At 41.3% G+C, this 15,528-nt stretch overlaps 1 protein-coding gene across 2 annotated transcripts in view; it reads right to left on the bottom strand.

Moving 5' to 3' along the window:
- ZBTB10 (zinc finger and BTB domain containing 10) overlaps positions 1–15,528 on the bottom strand; it is a 23,359-nt gene extending 7,831 nt beyond the window's left edge. The window contains exons 1-3 of one of the 2 annotated variants that reach the window (XM_081951013.1): positions 15,490–15,528; positions 13,786–14,025; positions 5,961–6,852 (exon numbers count right to left, since the gene is read on the bottom strand). In XM_081951013.1, the coding sequence (XP_081807139.1) occupies positions 5,961–6,852; positions 13,786–14,025; positions 15,490–15,513 (1,156 nt within the window). In that variant the 5' untranslated portion in view covers positions 15,514–15,528. Of the gene's footprint in view, positions 1–5,960; positions 6,853–13,785; positions 15,380–15,489 lie in introns of those variants that run through there. The other variant, XM_081951012.1, reaches the window with a different exon arrangement.

Below are 15,528 nucleotides of genomic sequence, written 5' to 3'. Positions count from 1 at the left end.
AGTAAATAATTGTTTCCAACATTCTTTTGCGAAAGCTTTAAATACAAAGTCCAATGTTGGCTACTGGACTATTAGAGACCTTAGTGCATTGCAATAAATCAATTTGAAAATGTCTAAGCAATAGCTAAGCAAAAATATTCCCTTGTTTTTAAATAATTTACCTTGAATTTAGAGAATTCATGCATAAAGTAACAACACTTTAAAAGGTCCAAATCAGCTCTCATTTATCTGGCCCTAGTTAACTGAGCTAACTGAAATGGAGGAATTACTTTTCTCATATTGAATAACATTATGTATGAAAAAGGAAACAATCACACTTTGGAATTTACTCGTCCACTCAAAATTTCTTCACAAATAGGACCCATATGAAGCTCAATATTCGGTAAAGGTATTAAAGATAAAGGTACGAAAAATGCAGGGGGGAAAAGCAAAAAAGGGAAAATTTTCACATTACAGTACACTATCTCTCACCCAATTTAACATAACAGGATAATAGACTACAGCCTAAATCTCAAGCTTTAGTTTATCTAATTTATTTTGACTTCTTCCAATTATTACACATTAATAGAAATTAATTAAAATATTAACTTGGCAATCATGGCTAAAGTAAACAAGTCATCATTTAATTTGAATGTCTGCCCAGAAACAGTCAGGACTGTTTATCTGGGCAAATGTGTTATATGACCCATTTGTCAAAGAGAGAGAAGTTGCAATCTATTTCCAACATTCTTTCAGCTGTTTTTGGCACGTGTACTCAGAGTAGGTCACAGGAATGAAAACCTGGAAACCTATCATCACAATCTTCAACTAATGAATTAGTGGAGTCAGTTGTAATGAGTGAATGAAGAATGAATATTGATCTTCCTCTTATTTTCTAAATGCACCTTACACTCTAAATAGTTCACTTCAGTAACAAAAAGAACAAAGAAAAGAAAAAAGCATTGGCTTGATTTCTCTAAAACATAGCAATTTAGTACGATTTGGTTAAAACATCTCTCCCCCAACAATTATTACAGCCATATCTCCTCTGCCTTTAATGGAAATATTAAATCTCTTTCAAGTGGGAATAAGTGACCATGTCCATGTATCTTTTGGGGGCAACAATGATTTGCCATTACAAGTAATGACCATAATAGAGCCTGCCCAATTTTACAAACATTTTGAAGCGATTATAAAGCAAATGCTGTGTTAAGAAAACCCATGGTTCGCTATGGGCGTGGTTTTGCTGAAAATAGAAATGCTGTTTTTTTTGAGAAACCATTGTAAAATGCGGTCATGATTATGGAGGACACCTTATGAACTGGGTCATAAGACCCCTTTTTCAGTTTCATCGTAACACTGAATGGTCGTTAAGCAACTGGTGGTTGTAAGTTAAGGACCACTTATACTGCTGTCTGACTTTTTTAAATTATTCAGTCTAAACAATAGTATATTACTAGTATTGTCTGCAGATCTCTGATTTAAAAGTAATGACCAAGTTTTGCCTTCCTTAGCTTTCAAGCCCAGGGAAGGTTGGCTGGGTTTTACTGTTAATAGAGCAGCTCAATGAGATTGGTCAATTCATATAGTGATGGTTCCAGATATTGGTTCCAGACTACGGACGCAAGAAAATTATCCTAGGTATAAAGAGACTAGTGTTAGGAAATAAGAGGATACAAAGAAGGACAAAAGTAGTTAATGCAATTGTTGAAAATTTAACTTTGGCGCCAAATTTTTAATGTTTATTATTTTAATTGATATATGTATTATGTTGTTTTTAAGTATGCTGTTTTAATTTTGATTGGAAACTCTCCAGAGTGTGGGTGGCTTTATAATTGTTTAAGTAAATATTTCCTTGTACCTTTATTTCACAATTAATCTTTTTTAACTGGACGAGTAGTGAAAGGATTCCTAAACAAGTAGCACTACATTGTTTAGTTGAACTTACCTCAATAATTTCAACATATTTTCAGTTTAAGCCCCCTCTCCCAGCAACTTCATATATTTTAGTCTGGAATATTTATAAGATATAGAAATGTTCTGGGATGAAACACAGCTGTGTTTATTAATGCCTTTTCCTTCCTGGCTTAAGTCTAAGACAGGAAGAAGCGAAGCCCAACTATACTGTTTTATACAGGTAGTCCTGAACTTAGGGCCATTGTTCAGCATTGTTTGAAGTTATGATAGCACTGAACAAATGAACCAATGGTCATGTAATCAAAATTTGAGCACTTGAACTGTCGTGTGCGGGCGTGCCGCACCTATAATGCAATGCATGACCCCCAGTGCGCATGCGCGCATTACAGGCTCCCCCCCCCCCCATTTTTTACATGCTTTTTTCGCCCTCCCCAGGCTCCAGAGGCTTTATAGAAGCCTGGGGAGGGTGAAAACAGCCTCCCCCGCCCCGCCCCGGACGCCCTCCGAAGGCGTCAGGGAAGCCTCCGGACAGTCCCTGAAGCCTTCGGATCGCTCAAAACGACCCTCCGAGCAAACAGTAAGTGACTTTGAAGTCGTTTTAAGTGCTCCGAAGGCTTCAGGGACTATCCGGAGGCTTCCCTGACGCCTCCGGAGGGAGTCCTAGGGGACGGGGGAGGCTGTTTTCGCCCTCCCCAGGCTCCTATAAAGCCTCTGGAGCCTGGGAACGGCGAAAAATGGCTTTAAAAAAGGGTGAACTCAGCTGGCCAGCGCACACATGCACGCTGGCCAGCTGACAGGGCAGCGCCTTGCATGCCCTGACAAATGGCTCCGCGTGCCACCCCTGGCACGCGTGCCATAGGTTCGCCATCACTGATCTAGAGAATATAAAAAGTATTTCTTTTAATCATGAGATAATTGCACTTAAAACTTAGACTTGTGTACTGCTTCATAATGCTTTACAGCATTCTCTAAGCAGAGTCAACATATTGCTTCCAACAATCTGGGCCCCCATTTTACCGACCTGAGAATGATGGAAGGCTGAGTCAACCTTGAGCTGGTCAGGATCGAATTCCTGGCAGTTTACAGAGTCAGCCTGCTATACTGCATTCTAAGCACTGCACTCGTAGTGGTGGTAAATATGGGAAAAACTTAATGAAGTTGAAGGAAAAATCCTATATTCTGTGAAAATGCATAAGATGATACAGGAAAAATTGTTGCTGGATTCAAGTCCCCTTTAAATGCACCTTGGTAATTTCTACTATTAACTTTTTAAATATATTTCTAATATATATTTATTATATATTAATTATACTACGATGTTTAAATACCTTCATAGATAGTATAATATACTCTTAATATTGGTTTTGCTTTATTTAAAAGCATAGACTTCTAAATTATAAATGCTCCAAAATACAATTCTATGTGTCATATATTTTTATTACCAAACTATTAGAATTAGGATCTGATTTCAAATGCTATACAGCCGTGATTGCGAACCTATGGCACGTGTGCCAGAAGTGGCATGCAGAGCCATCTCTCCTGGCACGCGGAGCCATCACCAGTTGGTCTTCTGGGTTCTGGCACAGCAGCCAGCTGGTCTTTACGTGCATTGGCGTGCCAGAAAACAGAAGAGCCACCTGGTGCGCATGCGCAGGCCAGGAAAATGATCTTGTTTTCAGTGTGCACATGCGTATTGGCCGTTTGGTGATCTGGTTCCTGGTTCCTGGCGCACATGCGCACGCAAAAAACACCAACAGGAAGAGCAAGGGCTGCATATGCCAAAAGATGTGGAGAGGGGATCCCGGCCGTCGCTTAGTAGAGCAGAGCTTCTTGCGTGGCCCTCGCCCTCCAGCCCATGGCTCATCTGCAGTCCGAAGGGCTCGGGACCTCAGAAAGCAGCGGCAGCCACAAGGAGACGGGCAGGAGCGGCCAGCCGGCCCCTGCAGCCACTCCCACACCAGCCAGAAGCGGCACTGTGATAGCTGACAGGGACGAGGGGGCGGCGGTGGCAAGGATGGGCAAGGGCTTCCCTCCTTTCCCACGCAAGTGGGCTTCTTGCATGGCTCCAGGCTGCGGCTCTGAGGATCCGCGGTCCGGAGTGCTGCCGCTTCCAGCGGGATATATTCTGCCAGGCCCTCGGCGGCGTCTTTCTGCAGGTAGCTCGCCTCCCCGCCAGCAGCTACTCCAGCGTCCCGGCTGGAAGCAGCAGTGCAACAGTCGCCATTACCAGGGGCGAAGGGGTGACCGTGGCGAGAACAGGTGACTGCCACCCCTTCCTCCCTTCCCCAACAGCAGTTCTTGCGATTCCGCTTCCAGCCGCAATGCTGGTGGAGGAGCTGCTGGTGGGGAGGCGAGCTAACCGCATAAAGACGCCGCCAAGGGCCAGGCAGAATATATCCCGCTGGAAGCAGCAGCACTCTGGACCGCGGATCCTCATCAGAGCTGCAGGCTGGAGCTGTGCAAGAAGTCCGCTTGGGTGGGAAGGGAGGGAAGCCCTTGCCCGCCCGTCCTCGCCAACGCCACCCCTTCGGCCCCGGTACCAGGACGCCTTGGCAACGCTCGCCTCACACGGCAGCAAAGTGTGTATGTGCGTGTGTGTAACGGGAGGCTGGCTGGGACCGATCAGCTGAGAGGCTGGCAAAGAAATCTTCCCCACTGCTGCGAAAAGGCAAGGATAGTGGCCGCGCTCATTTCCCTTACTGCTCATCGCGACTTGCTCCCTCGCCACTTTCAGCTAAGCAGGGCAGGCGGGGCCTGGGCTGCAACCAGCAGGGAGGGGATGGTAATGTTCCATCCTGCTGGGGCGGCGGCGGCGAAAAGTAAGGGAAGTGAATGCCAGCCAGCATCTCTGCCTTCTTCTTCCGAGCGCCGCTTCTTTGCCAGCCTTTCAGCTGATCGGTCCCAGCCAGCCCCCGTTACACACACGCACACACACACTTTGCTGCCGCGTGAGGCGAGCGCTGCCAGGGAGAGATCAGGGGGAGAGGGGGGAGAGAAGGCATCCCTAGCAGAAGTTTGTGTTCTTCTCCCCCTCCTGCTGATTTCTCCCCGGCAGCGCTAGTCTCTCGCCGGGGCAAGCATGGTGGCTCCCAAAAAGAATTAAATGGGCGCAGCACTCTTCCAACAGCCGAGGAAGAAAGAGGAGCCGAGCCTCAGGAAAGCCTCCAGAGGCTGGAAAGGACAAAAAATGGCACCAAAGGATCTGTTTCTTGCTTCCAGAGGGCATCTAGAAGGGTGGGAGAGGCCATTTTTGCCCTCCCTAGGCTTCAGGAAAGCCTCCGGAGCATGGGGGAGGGGGTGCATGCTGTGTGTGTGACGTGCGCATGGGCAGTTGGGTGGGGAATTGAGTGGGCACGCGGGGGGGGGGTGCAGTAGCAAGCGTGCACGCAATTCTGGCACGCCGTTAAAAAAAAAAGGTTCGCCATCACTGCTATACAGTATAGTATACACTTTTCAGTTTCCCCAAATGCCATTCTTCTGTTAGTGGTAGGCATATAAACCAGATTTCAAAGATTTGATTTTTTTCCTTTGAATATGCTGGCTATTGATGCTCCTAACAAAACATTCTTATATCCTGTAGACAGAAACTAAATCTGAGCAATTCAGAAGTTCAAAAGAAGTATGATTTAAAAAAAAAACAAATTGAATCGAATTGTCAAAAACATTATCATATATGCCTGCATTCTGCATGTTGTAAAATATGCTAATAGTTTAGGAGGTTTAGAATATTTAGTACTGACTCTATAAACTTCTAAACAGAATTCCAATTCTAAACATTATTACAAAGACTTTCTCTCTATAGTATAGTTTTTGTAATTCTGCAGTAAAACCAATGCTGCCTAGGATCAATCTTCACACCTGAGATTTATTCCATATGTTCATTTAAAGGAGCTGCACATTCTATGATCTATATGTAAATGACTCAATGATTTCAGAATTACAAGAGAAAAGAATGCTTTCGTATTTCAGAATATAAAAAAATGTTAGCATCTGAAACTTTGATAAAGTACTTCCTGTTGCTTTAATTAATTGTAATGTTTGACATCCATCATGCCAGCATTTACCTGCTACTTCTTCTTTGATAAACTGCAGATCTTCTTCTGGATACTGTACTGAAGTTTGAGTAGCTGAGCAGTCTTCCAATGGCTCATCATTACTGGGTGGTATATTGTAAACAAATCTTTTTGCACCTGGGTTTTTCCTTCTTGTTTTTCCAGGTTCTTGAAGCGATTGTCCCTGTGAACTCATATCATTCCACACAAAGACCTTTCCTTCACCTTGAGATTCATTTTCAGCCATTTCAGGTGAGCTGTCCTGGACCCAATCGTTAATTTGGTAGTTTTCAGACTGGCTTTCATCAATGCAATAGCCATCATTTTCAGTTTTTATGTTGCTTGCCAAGTTAGTTAGATTTCTTGTGGCCCAAAAACTAGCAACTTTCTGATCCCTTGAAGATAACCCGTCTCTACTCACCGATCTTCTGTTATAATCCACAACTACAGCTTCTGGGGCTTCTGATTTTATGCTTATATTTAAGGCATCTTTGATAAAATTACGACAGGATTGCACAACCTCTGTCATCTGAAGGTAGCTGGCCACTGACATAACTTCAATTGCATTCTGGCTTGTAAGCACAAGGTTACCAGAGTATAGAAAGTCCAAGATGACAGAAAAGCCTTGAACAGCAACAACATCTAAGTAGGTAACAGTGGTTTGGTTACGATTTTCTTTGTTTGTAAAGCAATACAGAGTCTTGAAGAAACGGCTGCCTGCAACCAGAATATTTTTGTGAGCTCTGAAGACTCTTCCACTCACCACAATATTAACATCACAGAGAATGCCCTTTTTTCTTTGCTCATTTAATTCTTGCAATAGTTGATAGCAGTAAGAGTTCTCATTTGGCCTAATATTATAATCACAATCTCTCTCAGCCAATTCTGATGTTAATTCAGATTCCTGTAATTAAGAGAAGAGGGAGGAATTAAGATTATACATTTGAGTTGAGGCTTGACTGGTTTTAAATTCTAAATGATACTTTTAGGATTAAACAACACAATTCTAAAATATTGTTGCTTTCTTTATATTTTATAGTTTAGTCCACTGCCATATATTTCCAGTTAAACAAAGCACGCACTGAAATTAATTTTATCACACACCAAATGTGAGGACAGATAGTCCTCAATTTACGACCACAATTGACCCAATTATGTTGCTAAGTGAGCGATTTGTTAAGTGACTTTTGCCCATTTCAGTTGTTAATGAATCGCTACAGTTGTTGATTTAGTAACACGGTTAAATGAATCTGATTTCCTCATTGACAACCTTTCCTCAGAAAGCTATGAAAGATGATCATGTGACCCCAGAACACTGCAACCGTCATAAATATGAGACAGCATCCTAATGTAAATCATGTGATCACGGGGATGCTGCAATGGTTGTAAGTGTGAAAAATGGTCATGTCACTTTTTTCAGTGCCGTTCTAACTTTGAATGGTCACTAAGTGAACTGTTGTAAGTCGATGACTATTTGTGGTCATACAATTAATTACATTATACTAATTTTTCAGTGCCATTAAAACTTCTGCTATTAATTGGAATTAATAGCAATTAATTTTTCATTGCCATGTAATAGTAAATGCCCTTGTGCAATTTGCAAGTTAAAAAAATATCAGTGTCCTTGCTGAAACATCCTATCACAACAATGAAGACAACTTACTCTAGAGAAATGTATATGAATTTAAAATATAAATTCAAAATATAAATCTGTGCCTTGCCTTTTTCCTCCTGGTTTTTTCTCCTTCCAAATCACACCTCTTTAAGTATTTGGTGGCTATTAATACCTTTTCTTAAAATTAGACCTAAAGTTACCTCAATTATTTTCTTACTTTCCAGTTTGCTAAACATCCTCATCATCCTTTGCATTGCTTCAGTTTGTCTGAACCTTTTTAAAATGTGATTTCCAGAACTGAACACAATTCTGGGATTTTTACTTCCTGTATTTGGAGAACTATTCCTACTAATACAACCAATATTTTCTAATGTCCTTTTCAACAAGTTCCTTAGACGTGCAACTCATATTGTATTCAAAATTCTTTTTACACACTTTATCACAAAAGGACGTATCAATCTTTTGATACTAAAATGCAGGTATACTTAAAAGCTAGAAACTGAACAAAACAATTGCTATGTTGTCCTACTATCTAAACATACCATATAGAATATTGATAATTGGAGTACATCTAATAATTCAGTAAATAAAATTCTGTTTTGACTGGGCTCTAAAGTTCTTTTTGCATAAAAAGTTACTACCTTGAAAAGTTACTTCATAACTCACTGATAAATCTGCTAATTTACAAAAGTGCCTTCTTAGTGTCAGCTGCTGTGTGTTTTACTTTTAGCACTTGGTATTTAGACTTATATACCTGTTGTTATTTTTGTACAATATATGCTTTTGTTATTGCTGGCAATTGATTTCAATGTTATTTTCTTTCCCAGAGTTACTTGTTGAACTGGGTGGTCATACAAATTAAGTAAATAAATACATAAAACATGTGTTCATAGATTGGAAATCTCATGTTTACTTTATTGTAATCACAGGAAGACAAACTATTCCTAATCTTGATCTAAAAGATACAGGTGATCCAGAATATGGCTGTAAGACAAGCAATAATTCAGATTCAAAAGGCAAAATGCAATTTGGCATGTGCATCAGTGCTCATACAGCAACTGTCAGAGAAATGTCTTACATGTTGTATGTCAGTTGCAGAGGGTAACCCAGGAAAAGCTGCAGCTGCTTTATGGTGTTCCTGACCAATGCTACGTCAACAGTAATGCATCTGAATGCACAGTCCTATGATGCGTATTACATATTTGCACTGACAATTGGTTAATTAATATTGAGCAAGAATAAAATTTCTTCCCTGGAATATTGGTGCTCACTGAAAATTAAAAAACATTCCAGAAGAAAGCAGTGACAAACATGGTAACATTTTCAAAGACACTGTATTAATACAGTGACTTGAAGTTAAGGTCAACTTGAATATCCTTAAAAAAAATCTAAATGACTTATGACCGCAATGTCATTATTACACAGACTTAATCATCTGTGACAAAAGAGCCTTGTGCATCTATATACAAGTCTGATAGTATTTAGTTAATAATCTTAGAACCACAATTCATTTGTAGTTTTAACAACTCCACTCTTGAGGGCACCAAATCATTTTTTTTCTTTCATTGTACCAATACCATGCCTCCTCCTAATATTAAAATTAATTTCTGCTCTGGGTTGAATTACTGTTAAATAAGATTTAACATTTTCATTCTTCATTTTCAACATTATGTATTATTTCAAATGTTTTCTGGGAGAAATTTTGCCAGTGTTATGCTGTCTCAGTTCATTGATTCCCTATTGCTGTTTATTATGACAACTATATATCATGTTTCCATTTTGTTTTTCCTATCCTCCATTTAAACTTCCAGATAGCCTAGTGAGGAATAAAATCCACCATCTGTAACTAAAACATATTTTTCTAATCTTCAATTTAGGACCTTCAAGATCTTGGTACTAAATTCATAACTTCTAGACAGTGTAAAGGATACAGGCTTCAGGAAAACTACTATTTTACCTGGTACCCTATATATCAAAATACAGTTTCAATATCTAACTGATATACCGTATTTTTGGAGTATAAGACACACCAAGGTTTTGAAGAGACAAATTAAAAAAAAAAACCATTTTTACACTCTGCAAACCTCCCAAAAACAGCCCGTTTTTCACAAAAACGGACCTGTTCTTTTTTTTTTAAAGGGCATGAATAGCCTTAGGAGGCTTGTAGAGTGTTCGGGGGGGGGGGGCTAAAAATGAGCAAAAAATGGCCTGTTTTTGGCAAAAATTGGTCCATTATTTTTTTCAAAGTAAGGGCATGGATAGCCTTTAGGAGTGCTCCTGGGGGCTGAGGGGGGGCAAAATTGACCAAAAAATGGCCCGTTTGTTGCTCATTTCTGCCCTCCCCAGCCCCCAGCAGCTCTCTGAAAGCCTCCTAAAAGCTATGCATGGCTATTTTGGTGAAGGGGGTGGGGTTTTGGGAGGCAAAAAATGCTGTATTCAGTGTATAAGACACACCCAGATTTTCAGCCTCTTTTGTGAGGGAAAAGGGTGCATCTTATACTACGAAAAATAAGATACACCATTTTTGGGTAAAAAGTGTTAGATGTATCAGGCATTATTATCCATTCCATACCAAGCAAGCTTTTTAAATTCTGATAATCCAGAAGCTTTTTTTCCTGAAAATAGCTACCAGTATGTCATATTTATTCCAGATTTCTACATAATCATGTATGACATACATATGAAGGAAGGTTTGTTACTATCTGATATTCGGTTAAATACATGGTGGTTTTATAGTGAAGACACTGTTCCTTCAAGATGTCTGATATGCAAGAAGTACAAATAGGAGGATTTCAATTAGCTTAACAATCTAATCCTTAACCTGATTTTCAGATACAAGCCCTAAGATTGAAGACTTATACCCTACATCTATTTTAAGGAACCTTAAACTGAAGAATGAGATCATCTTCTTGTCCCTATTTAAAATATATCCCACACACTCATCTTCCTGAAATTTGTTCAATATTAATATGTTATAAGGAATCTTTACAAAACCAAAGTATTTTCAACCATTTTATACAGGCTAGAAATATCTATGAGAAAAATGCATTTCTTAGGATATTCATGCAGTCTTTTATCATAAAATCTTTTAGGGACATAACCTAAATATAATGCAGATTATATTTAAAAAATATTATCAGTGATACTTTCCCACATAATTCAAAATTGTTTCCAACACAAATCTCTTTATGTCTCAGTTATGAGTATGAAAGTTAGGACAGCTACTCCGACTATGAAATATAATATTTCTTATCAACCGTTATACTGCATTTAAAAAAAATATTGCTGAATATAAATGCAGGCACTAATGAAATTCAGGGAAGTATTACATGCTAAGGGACATATACGATGTACAGAAAATAATCTAATATTGTTTCAAAACTTCAATATACAATTTGGATTTTAACAAAGTGTAATTTGAGAAACAGGTTTTTAGCTATAATAGTTAAAAAGTTGGATACAACCAATTAAAACTGTATCTCACCAGGAAATCTACAAGTTTTCAGTTGGCTGTTAAAGCCCACAAAAATCGATGTTTATTGTACCTCAATCTTGTTCACAGCAATCTAATTTTGCATTTGGCATTGTATGAATTAATGTGGGAATATAGCAAAAGAGAACATAAACTTAGTAAAAAATATTCCATTTTTTCTTTGGATTCTAAGTACAGCACAATAACAAATGTATATTAGATTGCACTGAGAAATATTTTGCAAACTTCAGGGCAATAAATAATTGCTTGCTCTCCTTCTTATCCTGAAGTAAATCACACTTCACCACTAGTCTTCCCATCTTTCTAAGGCAGTGCTTCACTTCTCTGGCAACTTTATGGTGTGTTGGACTTCAAATCTCAAAATTTCCAGAATACTGGGAATTGAAATCCATGCACCATAAAGTTACTAAGGCTGAGAAACACAGTTCTAAGGAAATAAACACTTGAGCTATCATCTCATCCTTCAGTACCTCTCAGCAATACCCATAGCATACATCTAAGATGCAAATTAGTCTAGGAGAAAATGGGATATGCTGAGAGAACAGCAGCAATTCATATGCTTGCAGCTGGCTGCCTCTGACAAGGAATGAAGTGGTATTAATATAGTGTGAATCATAAGAACTTAATGCTAACAAGTGAATAAATTTAAAATTGGCAAGAAAAGTTACTTAAATATTAGTTTAGATCAAATTTCCTATTGAAAAAAGTATTTATTAAATAATGGTCACGAACAAATAATGGTCACGAACAAACAATGTTAATATAGTACTGAATAATAGTGTTTACACTACTTAAAATTGACAGCAATTGTAATCCAGCATCAAACTGGGGAACATAATTTACACGATTTCTCCTATCATTTTGTTTTTGATTTTTTAATGTTTTATCAACAATTTTTAATAAATAAAATATTTATATATTTGAAATATTCTGAAGGCAAAATAACACTTTACTGGGTGAGCTAACAGAAGTTAAATATTGAGACTGTTTTTAGTTTCAATACCGCAGTATATGGTATAATTAATCTTTGTATAATGTATGAAGATTAAAGATACCATATAACACTGATGTAATTATTAAGCAGGCAAAATACAATTTAAGAGAGGGTTTTGTAGTTTTTTAAAGAAGTATTTCCACTCACTCTGGTATGTCTGCATCATATTCAGAAACAAAAGGGATCCTTACCATGAAAAATATTTTGGAAACTATATGGCTTAAAAGAAATAATTATAACCCATTAGGGCAGAATGCTCAGTTTAGATACAAAGAAATCAACTTCAGAGCCCCAAAGTTTTGATGTTTCTTTGGATAACATTAGGTTAACTCATCTCATATAGGCTGGCACACATTTATATCTGGGTACATGATTGACTGGCTATAAATTTAAAATGATCTAGTTGTTCAATATTCAAATGCTGAATGCAAAGTCTACATTCACATATTTCTTGCTGTAATCTCATCTCTCAATTTATTCACCTTCAAAAGTTTATTATTAAACTAAATGTTTTCAATTATTTGAAATGAAGCAACTTTTATCACATTATTGTTATATTTTTATTTTGCCTTTTCTCCAGTTACTCTAAGTGGAATATAGAAATTCTCTTCTATTTTTCTCACAATCACCTTATGGGGTAGAGAAATAATGGATCGTCCAAAGTCGATTCATGAACTTCCACAATTGAGAATGGATTTGAACTTGCATTTTTATCCAACACTTTAAACCACTTTGGCAGACTCTTGGCTTTAATCAGAAGGAAAATGGAAAGATAGCTGGAATTTGGTAAGTTTAACATGCAGATTTTCAGATGAGGAAATATAATTGATTTTAGTCTCATTTTTTTTGCTTCTGAAGTATTGTTCAATGACCTGTTTACTAAGCAGAAAAATCCATGACACAAAAAGATTTTTAAAAACACCTTAGCGTTGTTAATAAAATAAATTCAGCACATTTGAGAGTATCAAGAATTACAAAATAAGGGTACATAATGTACCAGGTTCAATTCTATATGTATGTATGTATGTATGTATGTATGTATGTATGTGTAAATAGAGTGAGAACAGAACATCTTGTCTGCACCTCTTTAAAAGTAGCCATCTTTTGTCTGGATTCTATAATGCCAGAAAAACATTAATGCTCTGAAGAGTTACAGATAGGTACAAAGTTTGCCCTCCAAAACCATTTTACTTGGAGTATAGTGCAAGACGGTATTTCTCAAGAACTCTCAAGATTTTTGAAGGATTTTTTATAGATTTTCCAATTATGAATAAACCTTACTGTACTATTTGAATGTAGTACTTAAATGGGCAAAAAGGAGTTTGCACCACATGGTATAATACAGTGCCAAATACAGGGAGTACATTCACATACTTTATACATACCAATTACAGGTTTGTATACTTCCTACCTATTCTTGTACACACACACACACACACACCAATCAATGTAACTGCATTAAGAAATAATAAAGGTAACAATTATTGAATCTCAGAACTGTTATATGCCATCGCTTAAACTTTCAGTTTCCTTAAAATCAGAGAGCAGAATGAATTCCTTATTTAGGGAAGAATATAAAAATGCCCTCAAACTCAGTCAATGTTTTAGAATCCCTTTAAAGTAATTCATACAAGGCATGGAACGAGGAAAGGTGGGCAAGATGACTTCTTTCCCCTCCCACCACTGTCCAGAAGACCACGTTTCTCTTCCTCCCCCCCTCCCCAATTCAATTTACCTGCTCAGCAGTAATTGGCTCATTGAGGCGATGCTCAGCTGACAGATGATGCCTGAGAAATAGGGCACGTTTGTAATTGCGAGTACCCTTGCAGAGATCGTCGTGACCCCCGCTGCTGTTGTTGTTGCTGCTGTTGCCGTCTGTAGAGGCGGTAGGAACGGCAGCCGTGCACCAAACACAGGACACCAGTCCCGTCTTCTGACAGTACTGTAGCCACGGGAACTCCTTAAGCCAGCAGCTCTGGAAGGAGACGTGCAGCTTCTGCAGGAGGGACTTGGGCCGGGTTGGCAGCGGAAAGTGTTGGATACTCTCCCCTTCCCCCGCGCCTACGCTGTTGACCTCCGCCTCGTCGCCCCCAGACCGCCTGCTGCTGCTGCAGCTGCCGCCCTCTGCGCCGCTGCCATCACCCAGGCTGCCCCCCTCGCCGTCTTCCTCGTCCTCGCTGCTGTCGCTCAGCGACCCCCCGTCCTGCACCAGCTCTTTCCCCTCCAGCAGCCCCTCCAACTCCAGCTCCTCCTCCTCCCTGCCGCCGCCGCCGCCACCCCGCCCGTTCAACGGCCGCCGCGACCAGCCCGCCCCGTCGCAGCCATTGTTTGCTGCCGCCACCAAGCCCCCGCCACGGAAGGCCAAGGTCCGACGATTCCTCTCGGCGAACATGGGGCCGGCCGGGGCAGGAACGGATGGAGCAGCGCTCGCAGAGTCCGAAGGAGGGGTCGGCGAGAGCTCTTTTCCGGCACTGTCCGCGGCCTCCACCTCGGCCACCTCCAGCTCCACGGTCTCCAGCTCCACTTCCTCCTCCACCCCCTGGCCGTTCAACTGCTCGGCTTCCTGACGGACCCAGGCCTCGCCCTGGCCGCTGCTGCCGCCACCCCCGCTGCTGCCGTTAGCTGTCGGGCCGCCGCCGCCACCTCCTCCACCTCCGGTGGTGGTGGTGGCGGCGGCGGTCGCGGCACTGACCAGGCCTCCCCCCCGGAACGCCAAGGTCCTGCGGTTCATCTCGGCGAACATGGCGGGCGACCGCGCGCCCCCCGCCCGCCTGTCTCCCTCCCTCGCGCCCCCCTCCTCCTCCTCCCCCCGCTCCGGCCCAACTGTCTCTGTGCTGCCCCCCCACCCACCCAACTGATTGCTCTGGGAGAGGCAGAAAAGCGGCTAACCAACCGAAGCACCCACCCGGCCAGGCAGTTTCAGTCAGTCAGTTCGCCGGGCCGCTTGAAAGCGCTTTTTAACGCTGCAAGAACAAAATCTTATTCCCCACGGCTCCAGTCTGCGTCGCTGGCACGGCCGCCTTCGTCGTCACCTCCTCCTCCTGGAGCGCTTCCCCTACAATAGATCCAGCAGCAGCCCTTCCGCCCCACCAGGCCCCGGCCCAGGTCGAATGGCAAATGAACAACGGACTGCGCCCACAATGCACTGGGGCGGCAATAGCGGCCGACGCCGGGGGGGAGGGGAGGGGGAGGGAGAAGGCGAAGGAGGGGGCGAGGAGGAGCCCGAACAGCTGGCGAGTGTCAGGTTTTATTGCGCGTCTGCGTCACGCCCGCAGGGCGACGCAGGCTCGCCCGGGCTTGGCAGGAGTTTTTGCCCCCTCAAACTTTCTTCCCGAAAGGCTCGGCGCGCTTTCCCCCCTCACCCCTCATTTTAGGGAGGCTCTGGCACCCCACCCATCGGAGGCTCACATATGAATCCCCACCCCTTTGACATCATCACCTTCCAGCGCCCAGTAGTGGACATCTTGAGTCCCTGCTC

Source organism: Natrix helvetica, assembly GCF_964273705.1.
Source record: "Natrix helvetica genome assembly, chromosome: 4".
Taxonomy (NCBI): domain Eukaryota; kingdom Metazoa; phylum Chordata; class Lepidosauria; order Squamata; family Natricidae; genus Natrix; species Natrix helvetica.
The sequence above is the reverse complement of the archived record's forward strand: the minus strand, read 5'-3'. Positions and strand labels throughout refer to the sequence as shown.